Here is a 15,224-nt window from a genome sequence, read left to right as displayed (position 1 = left end):
TATGCACCCAACGTAGGAGCACCTCAATACGTAAGGCATATACTAACAGCCATAAAAGGGGAAATCGACAGTAACACATTCACAGTAGGGGACTTCAACACCCCACTTTCACCAATGGACAGATCATCCAAAATGAAAATAAATAAGGAAACACAAGCTTTAAATGATACATTAAACAAGAAGGGCTTAATGGATATTTATAGGACATTCCATCCAAAAACAACAGAATACACATTTTTCTCAAGTGCTCATGGAACATTCTCCAGGATAGATCATATCATGGGTCACAAATCAAGCCTTGGTAAATTTAAGAAAATTGAAATTGTATCAAGTATCTTTTCCAACCACAACGCTATGAGACCAGATATCAATTACAGGAAAAGATCTGTAAAAAATAAAAACACATGGAGGCTAAACAATACACTACTTAATAACGAAGTGATCACTGAAGAAATCAAAGAGGAAATCAAAAAGTGCCTAGAAATAAATGAAAATGGAGACACGACACCCCAAAACCTATGGGATGCAGCAAAAGCAGTTCTAAGAGGGACGTTTATAGCAATAAAATCCTACCTTAAGAAACAGGAAACATCTCAAATAAACAACCTAACCTTGCATCTAAAGAGAAAGAAGAACAAAAACCCCCCAAAGTTAGCAGAAGGAAAGAAATCATAAAGATCAGATCAGAAATAAATGAAAAAGAAATGAAGGAAACGATAGCAACGGTCAATAAAACTAAAAGCTGGTTCTTTGAGAAGATAAACAAAATTAGTTCACCTTCTAGAGAATTTTTAAGTTCAGTTATTGTGTTGTTCATCTCTGTTTGCTCTTTAGTTCTTCTAGGTCCTTGTTAAACGTTACTTATATTTTCTCCATTCTATTTCCAAGATTTTGGATCATCTTTACTATCATTATTCTGAATTCTTTTTCAGGTAGACTGCCTATTTCCTCCTCATTTGTTAGGTCTGGTGCTTTTTTATCTTGCTACTTCATCTGCTGTGTCTTTCTCTGTCTTCTCATTTTGCTTATCTTACTGTGTTTGGGGTCTTCTTTTTGCAGGCTGCAGGTTCGTAGTTCCCATTGTTTTTGGTGTCTGTCCCCAGTGGCTAAGTTTGGTTCAGTGGGTTGTGTAGGCTTCCTGGTGGAGGGGACTAGTGCCTGTGTTCTGGTAGATGAGGCTGGATCTTGTCTTTCTGGTGGGCAGGTCCACGTCTGGTGGTGTGTTTTGGTGTCTGTGGCCTTATTATGATTTTAGGCTGCCTCTCTGCTAATGGGTGGGGTTGTGTTCCTGTCTTGCTAGTTGTTTGGCATAGGGTGTCCAGCACTGTAGCTTGCTGGTCGTTGAGTGAAGCTGGGTGCGGGTGTTGAGATGGAGATCTCTGGGAGTTTTTCACCGTTTGATATTATGTGGAGCTGGGAGGCCTCTTGTGGACCAGTGTCCTGAAGTTGGCTCTCCCACCTCAGAGGCACAGCACTGACTCCTGGCTGCAGCACAAAGAGCCTTTCATCCACACGGCTGGGACAAGGTGGCCATCCCTAGTTTTGCATCAACATGATCTCAGGCACAAACGTCCTTGTTTTTCCATTTTGTCTTTATGTTATTTGTTGAAACAACTGGCCCGCCGTCCCCACGAATGTCACGGCTTCAGCCGCCGGGGCCCCTCCAGAGCTGGCAGCCTCAGTGAGGCCGCCCTCCCCTCGGGCTCTGGGGCACCTCCGTGACAGCGGAGGGAAGAGACCCCGAGCCTGGAGTTCCAGCTCTGTGGAAACACGGTCTCCGTTCTCACATGGGGACTTCCTTGCCTTTTGGGAGGTCTGAGGTCTTCTGCCAGCGTTCAGTGGGTGTTCTATAGGAGCAGTTCCATGTGTCGATGTATTTCTGATGTATCTGTGGGGAGGAAGGCGATCTCCACGTCTTTCTCTTTCACCATCTTCCTCAACTCCCCCTCATTTCCTATTTTAGAAGCTTCTAGACAGAAATCAATGTAAGCATTCCATTCAGTCTGTTTGATCTTACAGCTGGCTTTTTCTAACTGTGCATGAGAAAATAGCAACTTTCGAATATCAAAAGAACCAATATTTGGCCGTTTCAGGTTGAGATCTTTTAGCATAATTTCCCAAATTAAGTAGGTATTTGTAAGTATGAGTTTTGTATGTACATAAACCTGGCTAGGGTGTTTGTCAGAGGCTGGTTTTTTGATGCCCCTTTTTTCTGTGTTTGAAAGGCTCTATTTCCTATTTTAAAGTTGAACTTGGGGATAAAATTTACTAATGAAGTTGTGTAGTGGGCCACTGTGCTGCTTGTCAGCTTAACTCCTCTAGGTGTCACCCTAGAGCGGTTTCAGCCCTCTTAACGTGTCTCAATTTTTCCCTTTGGTGGTCTAAGACCACCACAGGTGCTTGGATCACTGAATGGCCAATTCTTATAGTGACCTCTGTATTAGCAAGTCTTTTAATTAATGAGTGGTTTTCCCTATGGGAACACTTCACGGTATGAGGACTCTGCTTCCATCACTCACATAAATGTCTCAGTCTTCTGAGAAAGTCATAACCAACCAGGAGGAGTCTTGTCCCTTTTCTTCAGAGAAAGGCTCTCATGTAATATCTTCACTTTTATCCCAACAAATTCTATTAAGGCAGGCAAACTGAGGAAAAGTGTCAGATCAGCCTCTTACATAACCACTCAGCCCAGACCACTCAGTCTCCTACAACTGAGCAAACCCCGGTATCTTTCAACCACCCCCCCCCATCAGTATCTTTCAACTGGGTCGGTATTCCTCGGTATCTTTCAACAAATCACCACCCCCCCCCAGTATGTTTCAACTGGGTGGGTATTCCCTGGTACCTTTCATCTGCTCTCCCCAGTACCTTTCAACTGGGGGAGCAGGACAGTACCTGTTATACATGAACAAATAAAACTCAGGATAATCAACTAATATGGGAGATCCAAGACCCAGGAGAGTCTTACCCAAATTCGTCTGGACTCTCTGAGGAGGCACACGGGCACAAGCTCTGGTTCCTCGTACAGTTCAGGTAAAGGAGATAAGTCCACTCTGGGTCCCATATCTGTGGTCACCATAACTGTTGACTGAAAAAAATGTACAACATGAGAGTTGTGAGTTAAGTTTTATTTGGGGCAAAAAGAGGACTATAACCTGGGAGACAGCATTTCAGATAGCTCTGAGAAACTACTCCAAAGAGGTAGGGGTGAAGGTCAGTATATATGTGATTTTGGTGAAGGGGAAGAACATGTAATCAAACACATATTTTTTACAGAAGGTTACTGCTAGTCACGAGGCACAGACATTACCATGAAGGATTTTAGTGCTTTTCTAGATATTAGGAGATGCAAGAATTGGGCTCATAAAATATCTATCTGAAAGACCTGAAAGTATCTATCTGAAGACCTGTTCTGCCAGTTTTTCCCAGAGCACAGAGTGCCTCATTCCTGATCTCCACCCTGAACTCCTTTCAGGGGGTGTTGAAGGTCAGCAGCTGCAGCGGTTAACTTGATCCTTGTAGAGGTAGACGGCAAGTGCAAATTTGTCGCTGACAGGCGATTATGATGTGTCAATGTAGGTTCAATCAATTGTAACAAATGCACCACTCCAGTGAGGAATGTTAATAATGGGGGAAGGTATGCATGTGGGGCACGGGATATATGGGAAATATCTGTACCTTCTTAATTTTACTGTGAGGTTAAAACTGCTCTAGAAAAATAAAATCTTTAATTAAAACAATAATGGATAATGGACTTGGTAGACTATTTGTTTATTATATTTGTAACATGACTTGGGAAGATGGAAGTATTCTTATTGCCTGTGGTTTAATGTGTAGGAATAATATATCTTACCTTCTAAGCTCCACATGTTGATTATACATTAGGTATCAATTGGAAAATAAAACTGAAGAATAACTCTGAAATTGTAAAGCACTTAGAAAAACAAGCTGCTAAACCAAACCAACTTATTATATAAAGTTGTTATAGGATGATGGATAACTTGTTTGTTGCTAATCAAGAACCCACTCTAACTATACATAACTGGTATGATATCTTCAAAGGCTACTCACCTAAAGCTAATTTTCTTTTAAATTCATCCAGTAATAATATTAATCAATACTTTGTTAGATATGTTGGTTGGGCCTTGTTGGATACACAGAAAATTAAGAACATCCCAAAGAGAAATCAGCCATGTAATGTAAATTATATCAAACCTCTGAAATCAGATTTTATCAAAAGGGGGCATAATTGTGAGAAAAGTAAACTTACCTAACCTTACTGAGGAATGCTAAAGAATGGGACTTATCATATGTGCTAGATACACTGTTAAGGGCAACTGTAGGAGGTACTGATAAAGGAATTATGAAGAACAAATATTGGAGTAAGCCTGATAAAGAATTATAGAAAACAGCATGACAAAGGAAGCTCAGTAAAACTTCTGACATAAATTGAGTACCTGTTGACTGTTTACTAAAAGAAGGAATGTTATATAACAACTGTAAAATAAAATAAAATGTTTAAAAAAATGAACTGAAAATCTACTAAAAATTTGTAGTCACTTGCTGGCTATCTGCATACATCTAGGTATTTGTTTTACTCAATAATAAAATTATTTAATTGTATATTTATGAATTGACATGTTCCTTTAAGTCTCAATTGCTTTCCTTCTTATTCCCAGCAAAGATGATGTCTGTAGAACAGTTGAGATCCATTTCCTGAGGGATTTATTTGCAAAGTTGAGAATATGGAGATTAGAGGAACAAAGTAATTAAAACAGTTACACAGCATTAATAACAGTATTACATTCTTTCCCTTCAGTAAAATTAATAAGTTGGAAATTTCACAGTGAAAATGGTTTGTGTAATAATATTATCTTTCTCCTGATACATTAAGTAATTTGATTTAAAATTACTTATAAGCTTTGCTGATAAGTACTTATCCAACCCTTGCCCCCTGCAGTGGAAGCATGAAATCCTAACCACTGAACTACCAGGGAATTACCAAGGGGGGCTTTTAAAAATATTCAGATGCTTAGACCAGTGCTCACACCAATCAAATCAGAATAGGTGTAGAAGGCTTGGGTTGTGGATTACAGGCACCAATATATTTTTTAAAGGTTCCTATATAGGAGTCAGCTTCAAGATGGCGGAAGAGCAAGACATGGAGTTCACCTTCCTCCTCACAAATACATCAGAAATACATCTACACATGGAACAACTCCTACAGAACACCTACTGAACGCTGGCAGAAGACCTCAGACCTACCAAAAGGCAAGAAACTCCTCACGTACCTGGGTAGGGCAAAAGAAAAAAGAAAAAAAACAGGGACAAAAGAATACGGACGGGACCTGCACCAGAGGGAGGGAGCTGTGAAGGAGGAAAGGTTTCCAGACAATATGAAGCCCCTTCCCAGGTGAAGAATGTGGGTGGCAGAGGGTGGGGGGAGCTTTGGAGCCACGGAGGAGAGCACAGCAACAGGAGTGTGGAGGGCAAAGTGCAGAGATTCCTGAACAGAGGATCGGTGCCGACCAGCACTCACCAGCCCGAAAGGTTTGTCTGCTCACTGCTGTGATGGCTGGGGCCTGGGAGCTGAGGCTCGGGCCTCAGTTAGATGCCAGGGAGAGGACTGGGGTTGGCTGTGAAACACAGCCTGAAGGGGGTAGTGTACCACAGCTAGCCGGAAGGGAGTCTGGGACAAAGTCTGGAGCTGCCGAACAGTCAGGAGACCTTTTCTTGCCTCTTTGTTTCCTGGTGCATGAGGAGAGGGGATTAAGAGCGTTGCTTGAAGGAGCTCCAGAGATGGGTGCGAGCTGCGGCTATCAGCGAGGACCACAGAGACAGACATGAGACGCTAAGACTGTTGCAGCCACCAAGAAGCCTGTGAGCAAGCACAGGTCACTATCCACACCTCTCCTCCCGGGAGCCTGTGCAGCCTGCCACTGCCAGGGTCCCGTGACCCAGGGACAAATTCCCCAGTAGAAAACACAGCATGCCTCAGGCTGGTGCAATGTCATGCCTGCCTTTGTAGCCACAGGCTCGCCCCACATTCCATATCCCTCCCTGCCCCCGGCCTGAGTGAGCCAGAGCACTGAATCAGCTGCTCCTTTAACACTGTCCTGTCTGAGCAAAGAACAGATGCCCTCAGGAGACCTACATGCAGAGGCGGGTCCAAACCAAAAGTTAAACACCAGGGACTGTGCGAAAAGAGAAGAGAAAGGGAAATTTCTCGCAGCAGCCTCAGGAGCATCGGATTAAATCTCCACAGTGAACATGATGTACCCTGCATCTGTGGAATACCTGAATAGACAACGAATCATCCCAAATTGAGGAGATGGACTTTGTGAGCAACTATATATATATATATATTTTCCCCTTTTTCTCTTTTTTTGAGTGTGTATGTGTATGATTCTGTGTGTGATTTTGTCTGTATAGCTTTGCTTTTAACATTTGTCCTAGGGATCTGTCTGTCCATTTTGTTTTTGTTTTTGTTTTACGGTAGTATTTAGAACTTGTTATCTTCGGTAGATTTGTCTTTGGTTTCATTGTTATCTTCTTTCTTTTTTTATTACTTAAAAATTTTTTTGGTAATTAGTTTTTATTTTTTATTTTAAATATTTTATTTTATTTTACCTCCTTCTCTCTTTATTTCTTTTTTTCCCTCCATTTTATTCTGAGCCGTGTGGATCACAGGCACTTGGTGCTCCAGCCAGGCATCAGGGCTGTGCCTCTGAGGTGGGTGAGCCAAGTTCAGGACACTGGTCCACAAGAGACCTCCCAGCTCCATATAATATCAAATGGCGAAAATCTCCCAGAGATCTCCAGCTTAAAGCCAAGACCCAGCTCTACTCAACGACCAGCAAGCTACAGTGCTGGACACCTTATTCCAAACAACTAGCAAGACAGGAACACAACACAATCCATTAGCAGAGAGGCTGCCGAAAATCACAATAAGGTCACAGACACCACAAAACACACCACCAGATGTGGACCTGTCCAAAAGAAATACAAGATTCAGCTGTATCCACTAGAACACAGGGACTAGTCCCCTCCAAAAGGAAGCCTCCACAACCCACTGAACCAACCTCAGCCACTGGGGGCAGACATCAAAAACAATGGGAACTACGAAGCTGCAGGCAGAAAAAAGGAGATTCCAAACACAGTAAGTTAAACAAAATGGGAAGAGAGAGAAAAACACAGCACATGAAGGAGCAAGGCAAAAACACACCAGACTTAATAAATGAAGAGGAAATAGGCAGTTTTCCTGAAAAAGAACTCTGAATAATGATAGTAAACATGATCCAAAGTCTTGAAAAAAAAATGGAGGAAATACAAGAAACGTTTAACAAAGATCTAGAAGAATGAAAGAGCAAAGAACCAGTGATAAACAACACAATATATGAAATTGAAAATTCTCTAGAAGAGATCAAAAGGAGAATAACTGAGGAAGAAGAACAGATAAGTGAACTGGAATATAAAATAATAGAAATAAGGACTGCAGAGCAGAATAAAGAAAAAACAATGAAAAGAAATGAGGACAGTCTCAGAGACCTCTGGGACAACATTAAACACACCAACATTCGAATTATAGGGGTCCCAGAAGAAAAAGAGAAGAGGAAAGGGACTGATACAATATTTGAAGAGACTACATTTGAAAACTTCCCTAATATGGAAAAGGAAATAGTTAATCAAGTCCAGGAAGAAAAGAGAGTCCATTAAAGGATAAATCCAAGGACAAACATGCCAACACACATATTAATCAAACTATCAAAAATTAAAAAACAAAGAAAAAATATTAACCATAGCAAGGGAAGAACAACAAATAACACAAAAGGGAATCCTCATAAGGTTAACAGCTGATCTTTCAGCAAAAACTCTGCAAGCCAGAAGGGAGTGGCAGGACATATTTAAAATGATGATGGAGAAAAACCTACAACCAAGATTACTCTACCCAGCAAGGATCTCATTCAGATTTGATGGAGAAATTAAAACCTTTACATCAAGCAAAAGCTAAGAGAATTCAGCACCACCAAAGCAGGTTTAGAACAAATGATAAAGGAAATTCTCTAGGCAGGAAACACAAGAGAAGGAAAAGACCTACAGTAACAAACCCAAAACAATTAAGAAAATGGTAATAGGAATAAATATATCGATAATTCCCTTAAATGTAAACAGATTAAAGGCTCCAGCGAGGAGACATAGACGGGCTAAATGGATACTAAAACAAGACACGTATATATGCTGTGTACAAGAGACCAACCTCAGACCTAGGGACACATACAGAGTGAAAGTGAGGGGATGCAAAAAGATATTCCATGCAAATGGAAATCAAAAGAAAGCTGAAGTAGCAATTCTCATATCAGACAAAATAGACTTTAAAACAAAGACTATTACAAGAGTCAAAAAAGGATATTACATAATGATCAAAGGGATCAACCCAAGAAGAAAGTATAACATTTGTAAATATTTATGCACCAAACATAGGAGCACCTCAACACATAGGGCAAATACTAACAGCCGTAAAAGGGGAAATCGACAGTAACATATTCATAGTAGGGGACTTTAACAGCATACTTTCCCAATGGACAGATCAACCAAAATGAATATAAAGAAGGAAACACAAGCTTTAATGATACATTAAACAAGATGGACTTAATGGATATTTATACGACATTCCATCCAAATACATCAGAATACACATTTTTCTCAAGTGCTCATGGAATATTCTCCAGAAGAGATCATATCTTCGGTCACAAATCAAGCCTTGGTAAATTTAAGAAAATTAAAATCATATCAAGTATCTTTTCCGAACACAACGCTATGAGACTAGATATAAATTACAGGAAAAGATATGTAAAAAATACATACACATGTAGGCTAAACAATACACACTACTTAATAACGAAGCTATCACTGAAGAAATCAAAGAGGAAATAAAAAAATACGTAGAAAAAAATGACAATGGAGACATGACTACCCAAAACTTATGGGATGCAGCAAAAGCAGATCTAAGAGGGAAGTGTATAGCAATACAATCCCACCTTAAGAAACAGGAAACATCTCAAATAAACAACCGAACATTGCAACTAAAGCAATTAGAGAAAGAAGAACAAAAATATCTAAAGTTAGCAAAAGGAAAGAAATCATAAAGATCAGATCAGAGATAAATGAAAAAAAATGAAGGAAACGATAGCAAAGATCAATAAAACTAAAAGCTGGTTCTTTGAGAAGATAAACAAAATTGATAAACCAATAGCCAGACTCATCAAGAAAAAAAGGGAAAAGACTCAAATCAATAGAATTAGAAATGAAAAAGGAGAAATAACAACCGACACTGCAGAAATACAAAAGATCATGAGAGATTACTACAAGCAACTCTATGCCAATAAAATGGACAACCTGGAAGAAATGGACAAATTCTTAGAAATGCACAACCTGCCAAGACTGAATCAGGAAGAAATAGAAAATATGAACAGACCAATCACAAGAACTGAAATTGAGACTGTGATTAAAAATCTTCCAACAAAAAAAAAGACAAGGACCAGATTCCTTCACAGGTGAACTCTCTCAAACATTTAGAGAAGAGCTAACACCTATTCTTCTCAAATTCTTTCAAAATATAGAAGAGGACAGAGGACTCCCAAACTCATTCTACGAGGCCACCATCACCCTGATACCAAAACCAGACAAAGATGTCACAAAGAAAGAAAACTACAGGCCAATATCACTGATGAACATTGATGCAAAAAACCTGAACACAATACTAGTAAACAGAATATAACAGCACATTAAAAGGATCATACATGATGATCAAGTGCGGTTTATCTCAGGAATGAAAGGATTCTTCAATACATGCAAATGAATCAAAGAAATACACCATATTAACAAATTGAAGGAGAAAAACCATATGATCATCTCCATAGATGCAGAGAAAGCTTTCTACAAAATTTAACAACTATTTATGATAAAAACCCTGCAGAAACTAGGCATAGAGGGAACTTTCCTCAACATAATAAAGGCCATGTATGACAAACCCACAGCCAACATAATCCTCAATGGTGAAAAACTGAGACCATGTCCACTAAAATCAGGAACAAGACAAGGTTGCCCACTCTCACCACTATAATTCAAGATAGATTTGGAATTTTTTTTTTCGGTACCCGGGCCTCTCACTGTTGTGGCCACTCCCATGGTGGAGCAGAGGCTACGGACGCGCAGGCTCAGTGGCCATCGCCTACGGGCCTAGCGGCTCTGCAGCATGTGGGATTATCCCAAACCGGAGCATGAACCCGTGTCCCCTGAATCGGCAGGCAGACTCTCAACCACTGCGCCACCAGGGAAACCCGAGTTTGGAAGTTTCAGCCACAGCAATCAGAGAAGAAAAAGAAATAAAAGGAAACCAAATTGGAAAAGAAGAAGTAAACTGTCACTGTTTGCAGGTGACATGATATTATACATAGAGAATACCAAAGATGCTACCCGAAAATACAAGAGCTAATCAATGAAATTGGTAAAGTAGCAGGATACAAAATTAATGCACAGAAATCTCTGGCATTCCTAAACACTAATGATGAAAAATCTGAAACTGAAATTAAGAAAGCACTCCCATTTACCATTGTAACAAAAGGAATAAAATATCTAGGAATAAACCTACCAAAGGAGACAAAAGACCTGTATGCAGAAAATTATCTGACACTGATGAAAGAAATTAAAGATGATACAAACAGATGGAGAGATATACCATGTTCTTGGATTGGAAGAATCAACATTGTGAAAATGACTCTAGTACCCAAAGCAATCTACAGATTCAATGCAATCCCTATCAAACAACCACTGGCATTTTTCACAGAACTACAACAAAAAATTTCAGAATTTCTATGGAAACACAAAAGACCCTGAATAGCCAAAGGAAAATTGAGAACGAAAAATGGAGCAGGAAGAATCAGGCTCCCTGACTTCAGACTATACTACAAAGCTTCAGTAATGAAGACAGTATGGTACTTGCAAAAAATATATATATATAGATCAATGGAACAGGATAGAAAGTGCAGAGATAAACCCACGCACATTTGGTCACCTTCTCTTTGATAAAGGAGGCAAGAATATACAGTGGAGAAAAGGCATCCTCTTCAATAAGTGGTGCTGGGAAAACTGGACAGGTACATGTAAAAGTATGAGATTAGAAAACTCCCTACCACCATACACAAAAATAAACTCAAAATGGATTAAAGACCTAAATGTAAGGCCAGAAACTATCCAACTCTTAGAGGAAAAGTTAGGCAGACCACTCTGTGACATAAATCACAGCAAGATCCTTTTTGACCCACCTACTAGAGAAATGGAAGTAAAAACAAAAATAAACAAATGGGACCTAATGAAACTTCAAAGCTTTGCACAGTAAAGGAAACCATAAACAAGACCAAAAGACAACCCTCAGAATGGAAGAAAATATTTGCAAATGAAGCAACTGACAACTGATTAATCTCCAAAAATTACAAGTAGCTCATGAAGCTCAATAACAAAAAAACAAAGAATGCAATCCAAAAATGGGCAGATGACCTAAATAGACATTTCTCCAAAGAAGATATACAGACTACCAAGAAACACATGAAAGAAAGTTCAACATCTTTAATCATTAGAGAAATGCAAATCCAAACTACAATGAGATATCATCTCACACCGGTCAGAATGGCCATCATCAAAAAATGTAGAAACAATAAATGCTGGAGAGGGTGTCGAGAAAAGGGAACACTCTTTCACTGCTGGTGGGAATGTGAATTGGTACAGCCACTATGGAGAACAGTATGGAGGTTCCTTAAAATCTACAAATAGAACTACCATATGACCCAGCAGTCCCACAACTGGGCATATACCCTGAGAAAACCATAATTCAAAATGAGTCACGTACCAAAATGTTCATTGAAACTCTATTTACAATAGCCCGGAGATGGAAACAACCTAAGTGTCCATCATTGGATGAATGGATAAAGAAGATGTGGCACATATATACAATGGAATATTACTCAGCCATAAAAAGAAATGAAACTGAGTTATTTGTAGTGAGGTGGATATACCGAGAGTCTGTCATACAGAGTGAAGTAAGTCAGAAAGAGAAAGACAAATACATATGCTAATAGATATATATGGAATCTAAGAAGAAAAATGTCATGAAGAACCTAGGGGTAAGGTGGGAATGAAGTCACAGACCTACTAGAGAATGGACTTGAGGATATGGGGAGGGGGAAGGGTAAGCTGTGACAAAGTGAGAGAGTTGCATGGACATATATACACTCCCAAACGTAAAATAGATAGATAGTGGGAAGCAGCCACATAGCACAGGGAGATCAGCTCAGTTCTTTTTGACCACTTGGAGGGGTGGGATAGGGAGTGTGAAAGGGAGGGAGATGCAAGAGGGAAGAGATATGGGAACATATGTATATGTATAACTGATTCACTTTGTTATAAAGCAGAAAGTAACACACCATTTTAAAGCAATTATACTCCAATAAAGATGTTTAAAAAAAAAAAGAGTCATGTACCAAAATATTCATTGCAGCTCTATGTACAATAGCCAGGAGATGGAAGCAACTAAGTGTCTATCATCGGATGAATGGATAAAGAAAATGTGGCACATATATACAATGGAATATTACTTGGCCATAAAAAGAGATGAAATTGAGTTATTTTAGTGATTTGGATGGACCTAGAGTCTGTCATACAGAGTGAAATAAGTCAGAAAGAGAAAAAGTAATACCGTATGCTAACACATATATATGGAATCTAAAAAGAAATGGCATGAAGAGCCTAGGGGTAGTTCGGGAATAATGACACAGACCTATTAGAGCATGGACTTGAATATATGGGGAGGGGGAAGGGTAAGCTGTGACAAAGTGAGAGAGTGGCATGGAGATATATACACTAGCATACATAGGGTGTATAGCTAGTGGGAAGCAGCCGCATGGCACAGGGTGATCAGCTAGGTGCTTTGTGACCACCTAGATGGGTGGGATAGGAAGGGTGAGAGTGATGGAGATGCAAGTGGGAAGAGATATGAGAACATATGTATATGTGTAACTGATTCACTTTGTTGTAAAGCAGAAAGTAACACACCACTTTAAAGCAGTTTTACTCTAATAAAGATGTTTTTAAAAATCTAGAAACAATAAATGCAGGAGAGGGTGTAGAGAAAAGGGAACCGTCTGGCACTGTCGGTGGGAATATAAGTTGATACAGCCACTATGGAGAACAGTATGGAGGTTCCTTAAAAAACTACAAATAGAACTACGATACGACCCAGGAATCCCACTACTGTACATATACCCTGAGAAAACGATAATTCAAAGAGTCATGTACCAAAATGTTCATTGCAGCTCTATTTACAATACCCAGGATATGGAAGCAACCTAGGTTTCCATCAACAGATGAATGGATAAAGAAGATGTGGCACATATATACAATGGAATATTACTCAGCCATAAAAAGAAAGGAAATTGAGTTATTTGTAGTGAGGTGGATGGACCTAGAGTGTGTCGTACAGAGTGAAGTAAGTCAGCAAGAGAAAAACAAATACTGTATTCTAACATATATGTATGCAATCTAAAGAAAAAAAAAAGAAAAAGAAAAAGTCATGAAGAACCTAGGGGCATGTCGGGAGTAAAGACACAGAACTACTAGAGAATGGACTTGAGGAAACGGGATGGGGGAATGATATGCTGGGACAAAGCGAGAGAGTGGCATGGACATATATATACTACCAAATGTAAAATACAAAGCTAGTCGGAAGCAGCCGCATAGCACAGGGAGATCAGCTAGGTGCTTTGTGACCACATAGAGGGGTGGTATAGGGAGGGTGGGAGGGAGGGAGACGCAAGGGGGAAGAGATATGGGGACATATATATATATATATATATATATATGTATAACTGATTCACTTTGTTATAAAACAGAAAGGAACACACCATTGTTAAGCAATTATACTCCCATAAAGATGTTTAAAAAAAGAAATATTATTTCTGAGTGGTATTCCGTGGTATGAATATACCACAATTAACCATTCACCCGCTGAGGGACATCTGGATTGTTTGTAGCTTTGGCCTATTCTGAATAAAGGTGCTTTAAAAATAAATAAATAAATAAATAAATAAAAATCCCTATATAATTCCAATGTTCAGCTGAGGTTGAAAACAACTTTTCTAAAACATACGCTCTTTTCAGTATACTCATTTTCTTTAAACTTTCCCCATCATAAAAATCACTTAAAATCATTGTTAGAAATACAGATTCCTCTTATCTTTACCCAGACATTCTGATTTAGTAGGTTTAGTTGGGACCTATAAGTCCTATTTTTAAAGAGTGTAAGGAAAGAAAAATTTACGTGCCATTCCAGTTCTACAAAAATCAAACCATTAACCACTACATTCACCCACAAACAGTGTATCCTGAGGGGAATTGAAGATGGAGAAAAACTGGAAGCAAAATGCTTCCAATTTGTGCTTTGGATATACTGACCCCTAGATTGTTAAGATATATATCTAAGGGAAAATTTCAGTGACCTCAGATCCTTGCATTTTCCCATATGTATCAACACACTAAAAATCATTAACTTGAGATGTCTGTTATTTGTTATTAGCAGTAAGTTTTTGTGCTTGACCTCGTGCTTTTCCCAGCAAAAAAGTTCATATATTTCCCGGCTCCTCCCTTAGGTTTCCAGAGTAGTTCCTCAGAGCTGTCTGAGAAGCTGTCTCCTGGTCGAAAGTCGTCAGTAACTCACAACATTTACATTGTGTATTTTTGTTTCAGTTGACAGTTTTGGAAACCACAATGGGGCCCAGAGTACCTTCTGTTTTGCCTGCACTGTATAAGGGTCCAGAGCCTTGGTACCAGCAAGGGTCACTTGTGCCCATTTGCCTCCTTGGTGTGTCCAGAAAATTGGGTGAAACTCTCCTGGGTCTTAGATCTCCCGTTATTGGCTGATGATCCTAAGTTTTATTTGATGGTGGACAAACTACTTGCTGTAAGGAGGTTTTCCTTAAACTTAGTTTCAAGAAGAGCTACCCGTCCCCACATTTGAAAGATATTGTGTTAAAAAGACACCAGGGAAAATTCACCCAGTTGGAAGATACTGGGATTTGCTCTGTTGAAAAACACTGAGTAGCCTGGACTGGGTGATTAGGTAGGAAACTGGCCTCACGTTTTCCCTAAACAAGGGTCATCAGAGAGCCAGCCTT

The 15,224-nt window shown here is 39.5% G+C and overlaps 1 protein-coding gene across 1 annotated transcript in view; it reads right to left on the bottom strand.

The window, feature by feature from the left end:
* Positions 1 to 15,224, bottom strand: part of LOC309796175 (uncharacterized protein) — a gene marked incomplete at its 5' end in the record, with an annotated part of 165,816 nt that overhangs the window by 34,309 nt on the left and 116,283 nt on the right. Inside the window, one exon of the mRNA XM_082609233.1 lies at positions 2,969 to 3,088. Coding sequence (XP_082465359.1) covers positions 2,969 to 3,088 — 120 coding nt within the window. The remainder of the gene's footprint in view (positions 1 to 2,968; positions 3,089 to 15,224) is intronic.

This window comes from Mesoplodon mirus (assembly GCF_964341445.2).
Source record: "Mesoplodon mirus genome assembly, chromosome: X".
NCBI classification, from domain to species: domain Eukaryota; kingdom Metazoa; phylum Chordata; class Mammalia; order Artiodactyla; family Ziphiidae; genus Mesoplodon; species Mesoplodon mirus.
Note: the sequence above shows the minus strand (reverse complement) of the source record. Positions and strands in the feature narration are given on the sequence as shown.